A 14,004-nucleotide genomic window follows, 5' to 3' on the forward strand; every position below is an offset into this window, starting at 1 on the left:
TGTGCAATCACACACAATGCCACAGAGTATGTAATTTCACACATGCAAAAGAAAATCCATGGGACAGATTCCCCAAGGTGGGCTTGCTAAGTAGGAACACATTTGTAATCTTTACAAGCATTGCCGAATTACCTTCTATAGAGGATGAAACAACTTATGTTCCTATCAGCATTGTATAAGCTTGTCTGTTTCTCAGCCTGACCCACAGAAAAGTGGTATCTCGTTTCGTTCTAATATGTGTGTATCTCTTACAATGAGTAACATAGAACATCTTATCCTATGTTTAAAAGCCATTTGAATTTCCTTTTCTATCAAATGTGCATTTGCTTTCCATATTTTTCTCTCGTTGGTCATTTTTCTTATCACTTCTAAGACCTCTTTTCTACATACATAGTAGAGAGATTAGCTTTCTACGATATGACTTGCCAGAATTTTTTCACCATTTGTTGTTTTGTTCTTTGACTTTGCTTATGATGATTTTGCCTTTCTTTTTTTTTCACATGCTCCAATTTATCAATCTTTTATATGTTTTTGGCTTCTGCATTTCAAGTCATAGAAAAGGCTATCAGCACTCCCCAAGTTTGCAAGAACAGTCTTTCCCATGACAGAGTTTAAAAACTATGGCTTCATTTTTCATGTTTACATCTTTGATCTATTTGGAGTTTATCCTGGTATAAGGTGTGAGATATGGACCTGACTCAGTATTTTTAAATTGGTTCCACATTTCATAAGATGGTTGGTCAAGTAACATGCATGGTTTCTGTGAGAAAGCCAGCCTGCTCCTCAGGGATAGGCATCCAAATGTACCATTACGTTGGCTTATTTTTCTATTTAAGATTATTGGGGGCCGGCCCGGTGGCGCACTGGATAGTGCGCCGCTTGGGAGCACGGCAGCGCTCCGCCCGAGGGTTCGGATCCCACATACAGACCGGTTCCCGCTCACTGGCTGAGCGAGGCACGGGAGCAACCAGCCTGCTCCTCAGGGATAGGCATCCAAATGTACCATTACGTTGGCTTATTTTTCTATTTAAGATTATTGGGGGCCGGCCCGGTGGCGCACTGGATAGTGCGCCGCTTGGGAGCACGGCAGCGCTCCGCCCGAGGGTTCGGATCCCACATACAGACCGGTTCCCGCTCACTGGCTGAGCGAGGCGCGGGGGCAACACCGAGGGTTGCGATCCTGTTGCCGGTCCCCGGTCCGGTACGGGGGCAACACTGAGGGTTGCGATCCGTTGCCGGACACAGAAGAAGACAAAAGACAAAAAAAACAAAAAAGATTATTGGAATGAAACCAGTTTCTCTATCTAAAAGTCTCAGCTACGGTATACCCATTAAAGCACTGTCTCTCCCAGCCAAAGAGGAGGGGGACTGTCAACAGGGTCATGATAGAGAACAGGGCTTTTTCAGATTTCAGGAAGAAGGGCCAGTGAAGGGGGACAGAAAGACCACCTTCTTGAGCAGCCTCACACAAGGGTGCCCTCTTGACACCTGGTTAGGCACCATGTCCGCGAGCAGAGTGTTAGGCTGGCGGTGTAGGGAGATCCAGCCACACCAAGAGGCAGCACCTCCCCAACACCGTGAGGCTCACTCCTCTCTGTCTCCAGGGTGCTGAGTAGGGCAGCCAATGTTCCTTCTTACTTCTCCTCTGCATGAAAGGAGGATTCCACTAACCCTAATCCTGATCCATGGTGCCGAGAGCAGGGCACAGAGTTACCAGATAATCCATGGCACCCAGTTACATATGAATTTCAGATTAACAATGAATGCATTTTTAGCATAAGTATATGTATTAGTCCGATTCTGTTGCTCATAACAAAATTCCTGGGTAATCTTTAAAAAAACAAAATTTATTGCTTACAGTTTCAGAGGCTGGGAAGCCCAAAGTCCAGGGAATACATCTGGTGAGAGCCTTCCTTGGTGGTGTCTTCAGTGACACAGGGTATCACATTTTGAGATGGCAGAAACAGAGACTCACATGCTATCCTTTTAAAGCCCTCAGAACCACGCCCATGACTGCCACTACACCATCAAATAAATTAATCCATTCTCTTTGGCATGGATTAATCTAATCACCTCTTCAAGGCCCCACCTTTCAATTATCATAATAAGATTTCCCACCCTCAACAGTTACAGTAGGGACTAAGCTTTAGTGACTTTGGGGAGCCATTCAGTCCACTGCATTCCACCCCTGGCCCCCCAAATTTATGTTGTTCTCACAAGTAAATACATTCATTCCATCCCCAAAGTCTTAACTTATTTCAACTCAAAAGGTCCAAAGTCTAAAGTCCCATCTGCAAAATCAAAACAAGTTATCTACTTCCAAGATACAATGGTGGGACAAGCATAGGGGACATATTCCCATTCAAAAAGGGAGAAATAGGCCAAAAGAAAGGGGTAACAGGTCCCAAACAAGTCTGAAACCCAGCAGAGCAAGCATCAAATCTCAAACCTGGCGAATCATGTACCTTGACCCCATGTTCGACATCCTCTGCATGTTGGTGTGAGAATTGGGTCCCCAAGTCCTTGGGCAGCTCTGCTCCTATGGTTTTCCTGGTCTCTAGCCATGCTTCAGTTCTCACAGGTGGGCATTGCACACTGGTAGCTCTACCATTGTGGGGTCTTCGTGGCAGCTCCACTCTCGCAGCTCCAGTAGGCCCACTAGGTGCTGATGGGGTTTCTCTGCTGCACCTCTGACCCCACATTTTCACTAGGCATTTCTCTAGCAAGGCTGTCTGTGGTGACTCCGTCCCTGCAACAGATCTCTTCCTGGACCCCCAGGCTTTTCCATACATACTTTGAAATCGGGGTGGAGACTCCCCAAGCCTCTACAGCTCTGGCATTCTGCAGGCCTGCAGACCTAACACCATGTGGATGCCACCAAGGCTTCCAGCTTGTATTTTCCAAAGCTTCAGGTCCAGCCACACCTGGGGCCAATTTAGCCACAGCTGGAGCAGCCAAAATAGCTGGGGTGCTATGGAGAGCAGCTTCCCACAGTGGCCCTGGGCAGTGAGCCTATGGAGGTCACCTCAGGCCTGTTCCCCAAGACAATTCTGTCTCCCTAGGCCTCTGGGGCTGTAATGAAAGATGCAGCCTCTAAGATCTCTGAAATGCCTTCAAGGTGTTTTTTCTCTTCTCTTCATGATCACTTTCTTCTGTACAAATCTCCTTAGCAAATGGTCGCTGGGCTACACCGTTGCATTTTTCTCCTGGAAATGCTCTCTGCTTCTTGACCACATGGCCAGGCTGCAAATTTTCTAAATCTTTACGCTGCTTCCCTTTTAAATTCTGGCTTTATGTCATGCCTTTTCTGCCATAATGCAGTGTTGGCTGTTGCAGGTAGCCATGCAGCTTCCTGCACATTTTGTTTTGCCGCTTAGAAATTTCTTCTGCCAAATACTCTGGGTCAGCACCTTGAAGTTCCACATTCCATAAAACTTTTGGGCATGAACAGAATGCAGCCAACTTCCTTGAAAGTTCATAACAAGGGTGTTTATAACAACTAGTGATTTGCCCCAGTTTCCAATAAACTCCTTATTTCTGTGTGAGATCTCCTCAGTATGGCCTTTACTGTCCCTATTTCTATCAACATTCTGCTCACCACAATTCAACCAGCCTCTAAGAAGTTCCAAACTTTCCCTAGTTTTCTTGTCTTCTAAACTTCCCACCAGAAGCTAGGTTTTTCTAGCCTGCTCCTCCAAATTCTTCCAGCCTCTCCTCAACACCTAGTTCCAAAGCCACTTCCACATTCTCAAGTATTTGTTATAAGCAACACCCCACTTCTCTGGTACCAATTTTCTGTATTAGTCCATTTCTGTTACTTATAACGAAATACCTGGAACTGGGTAATTTATAAGAAAATGAAATTTATTGCTTACAGTTTCTGAGGCTGGGCAGTCCATTCAGTCCACTGCAGTATATCACAAATATTGTTTAAGATATGCTTATACTAGAATATCATGTGTTATTTTTCTGAAATTCAAATTTAACTAGGCATCCTGTATTTTTATTTGCCAAATCTGGCAGCCCTGGCAGGATGCAAAGAGTTGGTAAAGAAAACAATGTGACGGGCCGACCCCGTGGCTCACTCGGGAGAGTGCGGTGCTGGGTGCACAGTGGCACTGGGAGCGCCGAGGCCACGGGTTCGGATCCTATATAGGGATGGCTGGTGTGCTCACTGGCTGAGCGCGGTGCGGGCGACACCAAGCCAAGGGTTACGATCCCCTTACTGGTCACAAAAAAAAAAAAAAAAAAAAAAAGGAATGAGACCACTTCAGCTCTCATTTTCACCAGTGGGCCAGCTTCCCAGCATGGGAGGGGAGGCAGACATGTGAATAACCCAAAGCTCGATTAGGCGAGAATAGCCTATCTTCTCATCAATCCCCTGCTCCAAAGAGAACAGATTTGTGCATAAGAGGAATTTTTGCCTACAAGGCACCTTTGTTACACAGATGGGATCATTACATGTCAAGAACACGCAGGGTAGGACAGCTGATCATGTTGCAGGCTATTGGAAACCTAAGGTGGCAGCCACTGCCCAGAAGGAAAAGCACCATGTTTCCCATTTGTATTTTGCAGATTGATCAAAAGCAGTTTGACAAAATCCTTGAGCTGATTGAGAGTGGAAAGAAGGAAGGGGCCAAGCTGGAATGTGGGGGCTCGGCCATGGGAGACAGGGGGCTTTTCCTCAAACCCACTGTCTTCTCCGAAGTCACAGACAACATGAGAATTGCCAAAGAGGAGGTAGGTGGGGCCACGTCCAGGTCTATGGCGAGGGGTGTTTCGCACAGTAGCTCTTCCCTGGGGCCTGGGGTCCCAGGTGGCTTTGTGAACTGAACGCTTTCCTTTTTGTGTGGCCTTTGCCCTCTTCTTTAGGTTTCATAGGGAAGCCCCCTACCTCTGACAAACCCCAAACCCTAGTTAGCAGGTACAGAGTTTTTCTAGCTCCCAGTTTCCACTCATCGCGTGGTCTCTGGGGAGCAGCAATCCTCTGGTCTCCTAACACGTCCCTGTGCAAGTCCTGCAGCCAGTGATGGAGAGCTGTCGCCACCTGTGGGTTTTGGCAGCAATTGATTCAGGGCCCTGTAAATTCAGGTCCCAAAGCTGCCTTTGGTCCCCCAGACAGACCTTGAACAACAAGTGTTCCTTCAAGGAATGTGACACAGCTAGAATTCTCATCAATGTTTTCCATCATGTGCATCCTAGGAAATGATGGAAATTAAGGAGACCCCCATAAGAGTGTAAATCTAACTTTGTCTTTCCATCCCACCATGAAGCTGGGTGGAAGCTGGTTCCTGCACAGGATTTATAAGATGAGAACTTGATCCCAGGTGCTTAGACCCTGGGATGTAGCCTTTTGGGGGTGCATGAAAGAATGCCCAGGGCTTCCCAGTATGGGTATTTTACAGACTTTCTCCTTGAGATTTTTACGGGTTACCAACCATGATGGCATGAAGCTCAGTTCTTTAAACATCCCTGTGACCAGAGGTCCTGAGGAACCTGGGAAGGTATTTTGAAGGTTGGGCACCATTCTGCTGGGTTATAATCATGTCCAACATCGACTCCATTATGAGCTCATTTCAAAACCACCTTTAAATTCGAACCTTCAGCTCTTCTCTTTCCTTTGTTTTGCTGTGTTGTAGATGTGAGAACATTGTCTCATTCCCTCCCCTGGGAGATATGATGGAAACATTTTAGGGCATCTTCAGTAGTGGAAAACACAGCACCAAGCTATCAGAGCATACAGTCCTACAGTGTGCCCGTAAACACCCTTCAAGATAGTTTCCAAAAAGTTATCCAAAGGTTTTGTCTTCTGTACATCTGACGTGCACAGGTTCACGGGCTGGAGGTTCTCAAAAACTCTGAAAACAAAAGATCTTTGTTATTTTTGATTTTTGTTTTATTTTAATCCTTCCCTTCAGATTTCAACCTCTCACTAAAGAGGTCTTTGGACGTTCTTTCTGCTCCAGTCATTGTTTTTCATGCATGTGTGCGCTCTGGGTATAAGAAAAGGCATGAAATGAAGGAAACGCCTGCTGAGAGCATACAATTCTGTGCAAACATGCCTCTCACTGCCATTCTTGCAATTCATCATAGATTTTCGGGCCAGTGCAGCCAATACTGAAGTTCAAAAATATCGAAGAAGTGATAAAAAGAGCTAATAGCACTGACTATGGACTCACGGCAGCCGTGTTCACAAAAAACCTCGACAAAGCCCTGACGCTGGCTTCTGCGTTGGAGTGTGGAACAGTCTGGTGAGTTGGAGCATGGCTTTCCAGAGTTGCATGCTTGCTAGCTTCATTACTCCTTCATTACCAGGGCTTCGATTGTATATTTTGTGCCAAGCACTAAGTGCTTTGCTTAATCCTCACGACCATATTCTGAGGTAGATACCATTGTGTGTCCATTTTACAGATGAGGAAATCAAGGCAGAGGTTGAGTGACTTGCCCAAGATCATACAGCTGGTACATAGCAGAGCGGGCTCTGGTGCCCATGCCTTTATTTTGCCCTGGTACTATATTGCCCCACTGACTTTATTTTTGGTCATGATTCTAAAAGCAGTGAAAGCACGGATGCTAGTCCCTGCCTTACCAATAATTCTGCACATTATGTATTGTTATCCCCATTTTAAAGATGAGTGAATTGAGGCTCAGAAAGGTTGAGCAACAAGCCCAGAATCATAAGCCAGGAAGCAGGAGAAATTTGAGGTCAGGTTTGTCTCATTTGAAAGCTAATTCTTACTCACCTGTACCATAATTTTTCTCTTCTTTTTTCTCACCTTCTCATTTCATTCCTATCCTAATGAAAAGCTCTGTACTTAAGTATATTTGAATTTTAGTTTCTGGTGGGAAGAATGAGAAGGCAGAAGTTGAGAGCACACTATTTTAATTATTGAAACTTGGGCAAAAAGCCATTCGTGAGGCAACACTCGGCATCAAGTGCTAATAGCTGGACTTTCTGAGATCCAGCTGAGTCTTGAGGTCACTGTGAGTGTCTTTTCATTTTTTCTAGGATCAACTGCTACAACGCCATCTATGCACAGGCTCCATTCGGTGGCTTTAAAATGTCGGGAAACGGCAGAGAACTGTAAGTGTTTCTGTCACTCCAGGCCTGCTGGTGGGGTGATAACTCATACTCCAGCCCCGCCCCCCCTGCTCTGTCTGGGTCAGCGTGTCCCAAAGGCTGTAGTCCCTTCCCTTTGGGACCAGTCCGAATCCCTCCTTTCCTCTCTCTCCTACCTCCTACCTTCATCCACAGCCTGCCCTCCTCGAGACCCCAGGATAAATCTCCAGCCTCAGCTTTGGTGTCCTTCCCAGCACCAGGGGACATTCTGTACATACTTGACACAGGCTGGCTGGATGAGGACATAGGCAGAACTGAAAAGTGCCCTTTTTTGCCAAAGTATGTCATTACTCATACAAATCCCCACCCTCAGCAGAGAAGATAGGCTCTGACCCAGATCAGTCCTGGACCTGCCCAGCCCTGCTCTCTGAGCCCAGCAGAGGCCCTGGGGATGTACTGTGGCTACTCTGGTTCCTTCTGGGTGCCTCTTTGGAAGCATATGGCAACACCTCCTACTGAGCCTCTGTGGCCCCATCAGTGTGCTCAAACCCACTTCATACCCCTCCACATTTCCCTTCTGCCTCTCCTGTTGAGAAAATGGCTCCATAGACTTAGATTAACGAGTGGACCTTCTTGTGTCTGGCCCAGGCTGAGGCACAGAGTTGGATGCAGCGTTATGGGGGCAGAGACACTGTGGTTTCCAGCTGATGCCATCTTCCCTCCCATGTCCTTCTCAGTGGTGCTCAGGGCTTTATTAGTTTTATGGACAAACATCTTGTAGCATCAGTGTTCCCAAGGAACCATTTGTGACAGCACTCAGGGCTGTTCTTGGGACATCTCTAAGGACTCAAGATCTTCCTTTTACTTGAACAGTCTGTGTTATTTATACACAAGTGCATTACCTTGTACTTGTCTGCATGTCTTCCAGTGGGAACAGATTCAGAGCCTTGCCCATGGCTTGGGCTTTGGTGGGGTCCTTGCGGGGCTTCCCTTCGAGATTCTTAAAGACATTATGAAGGAATAGGACTGGCTTCCTTCCCTGAAGAAATGCTCTTGACCAGTCTGCATGGAATTGGGGTCCCTTCCACCACCTCGTTCCTTTCTTGTCCCTTCCTGACTCACAGCAGATACCCCAGAGCCACCTGAGCATCTGAGTGGAGTGTGTCCATTGATCTCCTTATTCCTGTGACTGGTTTCCCCTTCAGGAAACTTCAGTAAATTCTTGGCCATGAAGACTGTGCAGAAACTGCATTTCCTTTCCCTAGTGGCTTGTTTGTATTTATGTTCTGTGAGCTCTGCTTCCTTGCCTCTTATACCTGCCTGCCTCCCAGGGAAAGCAGGCCTGAGCTGGAGTCACTGGGTCCCCTCCAGGATCCCCCAAAAGCAATAGCAGTGGCAACAACTGGCATTTGCTGAGCATGGGCTCTGTGGCAGGCTCTGTCCGAGCTCTCTGCACATGGCAATTCATGCTATGCTCACGATGGTCCGGGAGATGGGTACAGTGTTCTCTGAGGAGAAAACAGAGAGCTAGTAAGTGACAGACTTGGGAATGAATGCTGGCAGCATGGCCCTTGCACCCACCACAGCGTAGGGCCTTGTGCAACAGGGGTCACCTTTGTTAGCCACCGGAATGAAGCCAGCCAGGGCAGTGTGGTCATCTGTCTCCTCTGATGTGCTGCCCCAACAGTCAGGTTGTCAGGTCTGGGAAACCCAGACCCTGCACAGTCCTCCTCCCAGAGGCCAGACGCAGCCTCGTCCCACAGCAAGAACGCCAGTCCTCAAAGCAGATGGGAAAGTGTGTGGGGCCCGCCTGATTCCCAGTTCGTACTCACTCTGACGCCTCGCCACATTACTTTCCCACCTCGGCCTGCCTTGTCACCACCCTGTCAGGGCTGTCAGCTCTGTAGCATCCCCTCGCCTGGCACAGCGCAGGGCTTGATGAGTATCCGCAGAACACAGTCCATGTTTCATCCTGCCAGTTAGCTACGATCGGGACTTTTTTGAATGTCTGTTTTTTGGACCCTTGGCATATAATTTCCCAAGGCTTTTGATAAAAAATTTTAAAGTAATTCACAAGGAGCCTAGAAATGGCCTTGAAAACTAATTTCCATTTTCAGTTATCTCTAATTAATGTCTTCATATTGCAAGAAGTTCCCCTTTTTTAATGCTGGAGCACCACGCGGTGGATTCCATGGTTTTCCCCGTCCCTGGCTCCTGGGGCCGGGCCGGCTACCCGCCGCCCACCCACAAGCCCCTCCAGGATTTGTTTCTGTGCAGGTCTTGGGACGGAGCCTGCAATTTTTCTTCCTTCTGGGTACTTTTTCTTCTTAGTTCTTTGTTTTGCTTTGTAATAAAAGTAATATATTAAACAAAAAGCTAGATAGTAGAGACATGTGGAAAGTCAAGGTCTCCCTCCCCTGATCCCCAATCCCATTTGTAGAGGTAAACACTGTTCAGTAGTTCGTTTATTGGTTCATTCATTCACTTGGCAGATATTTATCGAGCATCTTTGACTCAGTAGGCATGATGCTAGGCTCTGAGCATGTGGCAGTGATGGATGTTAGAACCTGACTTTCTGGTGAGGTTTAATGGGAGGAAGACTGGACTCATGGACGACCCTGAGTGCCAAGGTGACAGAGACTGGGCAAGAAACCAGCTAGGAGACACCACATTGAGTTGAATAACGAGGTGCAGAAATGGGAAAAATGAGGGGATCCATGTGCTTATTCTCATAGGAGTGATTTTAATACTGTATTTATTAGGTATGTGCTAATTCAACATGATTTCATCACTTTGTTTGGTACATACAATGGATGTAAATATGTGTGTTCTTTCTGTTGTCACATGAAATGGGAGCAAACTACCTTGTGCTCTTGAGAATGGGTTTTGGATAACCTTCCATTCTTTTTATTGATTGTCTCCTATGATGGACTTTTGTGTTATTTCCAAGGGGTTTTGCTATGACAAACCATGCCGATGTATTTCCATGTCCGTAAATCTTTATGTGCTTGTGGGATATTGTTTTCAGAATAAATCCTAAAATTGACTGATCTGCCATGTGAAGATAAGCTCAGCACTGTTTTGGTTTGCATTTCTTTAATTGTGAGGGAGTTGAGCACCTTTTCCACACTTATTGGTAACTTATATTTCTCTTTCTGCAAACTGACTATTCATATCCTTTGTCAATTTTTCCATTTGATCCTTTGTGTTTGTCTTATTGATTTGTAAGAGCTTTTTGTATGTTAAGGAAAACAGCACTCTGTTTCTCACACAGTGTTGTAAATGTTTTTGTGGTGTTTTTTTTTTAATTTGTCACTTGCCTTTTGTTTTTTTTTAATGGAGTTTCTGCATTACAAATATTGAACATAACCTTCTGTTTATGGCTTTTATATTTTGTGTTATGTTTAGAAATGTCACAAAGTAATTCACTCATTATCATGGGTTCTTGAACTGTTTGTTTTAGGAAACTACCTAAAAGTCTCAATCATACATTACCAGTAAAATAGCTTTCTACCATTCACTGTGGGTCTGGGCAAGGCCTGAGAATCTGCATTTCTAGCATGTTCGGTGGTGAGGCTGACACTGTTAGTCTGGGGTCCACACTTGGAGAACCACTGGTCTAAGGGATGAGATGGGATTCTGTCTCACATCTTTCTAGCTATGGAGCCTCCAGCGGCCACCTCTACTTCCACCTCTTTTCCTAAACAAGTACACATTTTTCTTTACTTAATAGTGGGTCAAGCGCTATAGAGGGATTTAAATCTATCCAAAGCTGCCCCTCAGTTCTGGAAAGGACAGCTACCCTGAGGATGGCCCGTGGTGCCAGGGAAGGGTCATCTGGGCCCTACAAGACTTAAAGAAGGGAAAATATACCAAGGACACTAACTTGAAGGCTGTGGCCTCCCTGTGTCCAGTCTGTGCTAACGTCTGCTCCCCTGGTCCCTCCAGGCTGACCTTGCTCCTCCTGCAGCTGGTCCCCAGCTGTGAGCTCCAAGGCCAACTCCAGGGCCTCAGTGTTCTGTCCCTCTGGCCCTCTGGCCATATCCCCATTTAATAGCCTTGAGCCTTTGCCTCTTCTATCTCTTCAAACGGCTCCAAATTGCCATCTAAGTGTTACAAACCCAGTATAATTTCTGCTCCCCACCTTCCCTCTCGTTCTCCCACCCAGGTCCTCTTTTCTTGTGCTGTACCCTGACCCAGGAATTCATCTCTCTCTTTTTTTAATTCTTTATTCTTCAAAGGTAACCCCTTAGTCCTTCTGAATATTTCAAGAGCATCACACACAAAATCTTGCTGTTTATGCTCGGGTTACATATCCAGTTATTTAAACTGTACTATAGAATGGCTAAGTGATGTGCCTTTTTTGAGTTTTCCTCTTTTCTGTGATCACAGAGGTGAATATGCTCTGGCCGAATACACAGAAGTGAAAACTGTCACCATTAAACTCGATGACAAGAAGCCCTGAAGGAAAGGTGGGCTCCTTCAAACATTGGACGGCTGAATGTGGTAGATCAAACTAGCCGAAGAAAACACTACATTTCCGACCTTCCCGGGACACTTTCTTCTGGAGACTTTAAATCTGCTTGATTTGATGACTTTTATTTTCCTCTCATGCTCATGTTTTATTGACCAAACTGTGGGTGTCTATATGTTGTGTGCAAAATTGCAGTCCTGCCTGGGGAGGGAGCTATTGGCTATTTCTGTTTTTCCCTTTAGACCAAGTCTGGAGACAGTGAAGATACTCAGGGCATTGTTAAGTGGAAGTGGTATTTGAAGTGTCTGGCAGTTGCTTAAAAATGCTTTACTGAATCTGACTCCAGTAGGAACATGGGGGAAACTTCCTGCATGTTCCACAAGCAGGACCCTGCACCTGTGTTCTCCCCAGGGTTACCTGCTCGCAGAACAAGCCTCTCCTCTTTCCGAGGTAGGGGTGGGACCATTCAGGGGAAACGGGTTAGCACAAAATTTTTTTTAAAAAGGGGGATTTTGTGTGGATCTAATATGGGGAGCTTTTGGGAAGTGTAAACCATGGAAGGGAGCAGAGGTCTTGGGCATGCACAGGTGCAGGTCTTTGAGGACTGCATATGGACATTGACCATAGGATTCAGCTTAAAACCAATACTGACTTTGGAATATGACCAAATCAACAACCTAAAGAGCTTACTTGAAAATTACATCATGGTCTACCCTAACCAAGACATTTTCCTAAGCAGAAAACATCATTAGTATCACCTTTGCTGCTAAGGATCCAACGTTCTAACACCACAACAGCATAGCATATCTGAGGATAATTAAGCCTTGCATTTGACAAATCAGAGCCATAATTCACTTTTATGAATTATGCATTTCTACCATATTCACTAATAGTTTATGTTAAGCCCATGTAGTTTTCTTTTTCTCCAGTTCTGCTAACCATTTTAGATTAGTAAAGCACACACAACTGGAAAGACTTCTGTTATAATACAGCCCCTGTTTTGGAAGTCCTGTTTTGACATTAATTTCTGATTAGTTAATAAATAACACCTGGATGTCATGGAGGAACTGGATCATTATCCAAGTGGCCTAAATAGTTCACAAATAGGTTGTGGAATATCCTTTTCCTCTTTGGGTATCCAAATAATGTGCAATTCCATGTTTTAACTTGGAAAACTGAAAGAGTTCACATATAGCTTTAAAACAAAAGCAAACAAATTATGTTATTCGGATACTTTTACTGTTACTAGCTTGTACTTTTCTAATTGGGAAATGGTGCTTATGTGTGGGAATCAAGTTGGAGGGGGCAATGTTGAAATGAAGCTATATGTCACCACCAGTGTGTGTATAAAGAAAAGTATATATGAAATGGGGTTATCATCCCTGTTGGAGATATGCGACACAAAATTTACTTTCTTCTCTTCCTCAGTTAACACATCACTTATATTACCAATAACTTGTTAAATCAGGATTCGACTTCATACACTGAATTTTCAGTATTTTATCTCAAATAATTATAGACTGCAACTGTGATAGTAATACATTAGAGAGTTCCTATTCTTTCATTGTACAATAATGCCTTTAATATGAAATGCTACATTATTTATAATTGGTATAGTTAATGTATCTTTTTATAGTTGTAAGTACACAGAGGTGATATATTTAAACTTCTGTAATATACTGTATTTAGGAATGGAAATCTATAGTTTTAGATTTCACTTCTTTTGAGGTTTACCCCTGTGGTATGGTTTAAAAATCTATCTGCCTGGGAATTCTGATCCTAACTGCAGATTGTGTTCAACAATGCAACAACAATAAAATAAAATTGGATGTTTGAGAAATATTATGTTTTTTCATTGAAGGACCAAACTCATTTTAATTCTGTGACTGGCCTTTCTTTTTCTGAGATCTTCTGTACAAAATGGCTTATAATAAGACAGAATCAACGACTCCAGAATAAAATTACATTTGCTCAATCACTCAGGCCCAGTGCTTTGCCTGAGTGTGAAACCCATTTCTGTGGGTGTGGGGTTGGCCAGGCAGGGTGCTGGGCCTCAGAGGTTCTCCTTCTTAGGTGGCTAAGTTTAAGCTGGCATCTAAGCTGCCCAAGTCTCTCTTCATCATATAATGATGGTGACGTGAGTGTGGAAAATAGTGGGGAGGCTTGCATTTAGGGAAAGCATTTTGCCCCCAACTGTGAGCATTTTGTCACTTTTCTCTGAGGATCTGAGGTGTTTGGGTTTAACTTACCTGCAGTTTCTAAGGAAGAAGACTCAATCGCCAAGTTGTGAGCTGACAAGACCATCCCTTGTGCTTGGGTGGGTCCACCAAACTCAACCTGTGCGTTTGATATTGACAATCCAGGTCACTTTGTGCGATGACAAAGCACCACCCCTTTAAGGAAAAAACTTAGAGACTTGAATCAGATCTCTGTTAACGTACGCATTTATGTGTGTATTAATGTATCTAGT

General features: G+C 44.9%; 1 protein-coding gene across 1 annotated transcript in view; it reads left to right on the forward strand.

The window, feature by feature from the left end:
* Positions 1–13,376, forward strand: part of ALDH1A3 (aldehyde dehydrogenase 1 family, member A3) — a 36,248-nt gene extending 22,872 nt beyond the window's left edge. Inside the window, exons 10-13 of the mRNA XM_008571006.1 lie at positions 4,576–4,740; positions 6,094–6,251; positions 7,010–7,084; positions 11,453–13,376. Of these exons, the coding sequence (XP_008569228.1) occupies positions 4,576–4,740; positions 6,094–6,251; positions 7,010–7,084; positions 11,453–11,525 (471 nt within the window). The 3' untranslated portion in view covers positions 11,526–13,376. The remainder of the gene's footprint in view (positions 1–4,575; positions 4,741–6,093; positions 6,252–7,009; positions 7,085–11,452) is intronic.
* The last annotated feature ends 628 nt before the right edge of the window (positions 13,377–14,004 follow it).

The sequence above is a fragment of the Galeopterus variegatus genome, unplaced genomic scaffold (genome assembly GCF_000696425.1).
Source record: "Galeopterus variegatus unplaced genomic scaffold, G_variegatus-3.0.2 Scaffold36, whole genome shotgun sequence".
In the NCBI taxonomy this organism is placed as follows: domain Eukaryota; kingdom Metazoa; phylum Chordata; class Mammalia; order Dermoptera; family Cynocephalidae; genus Galeopterus; species Galeopterus variegatus.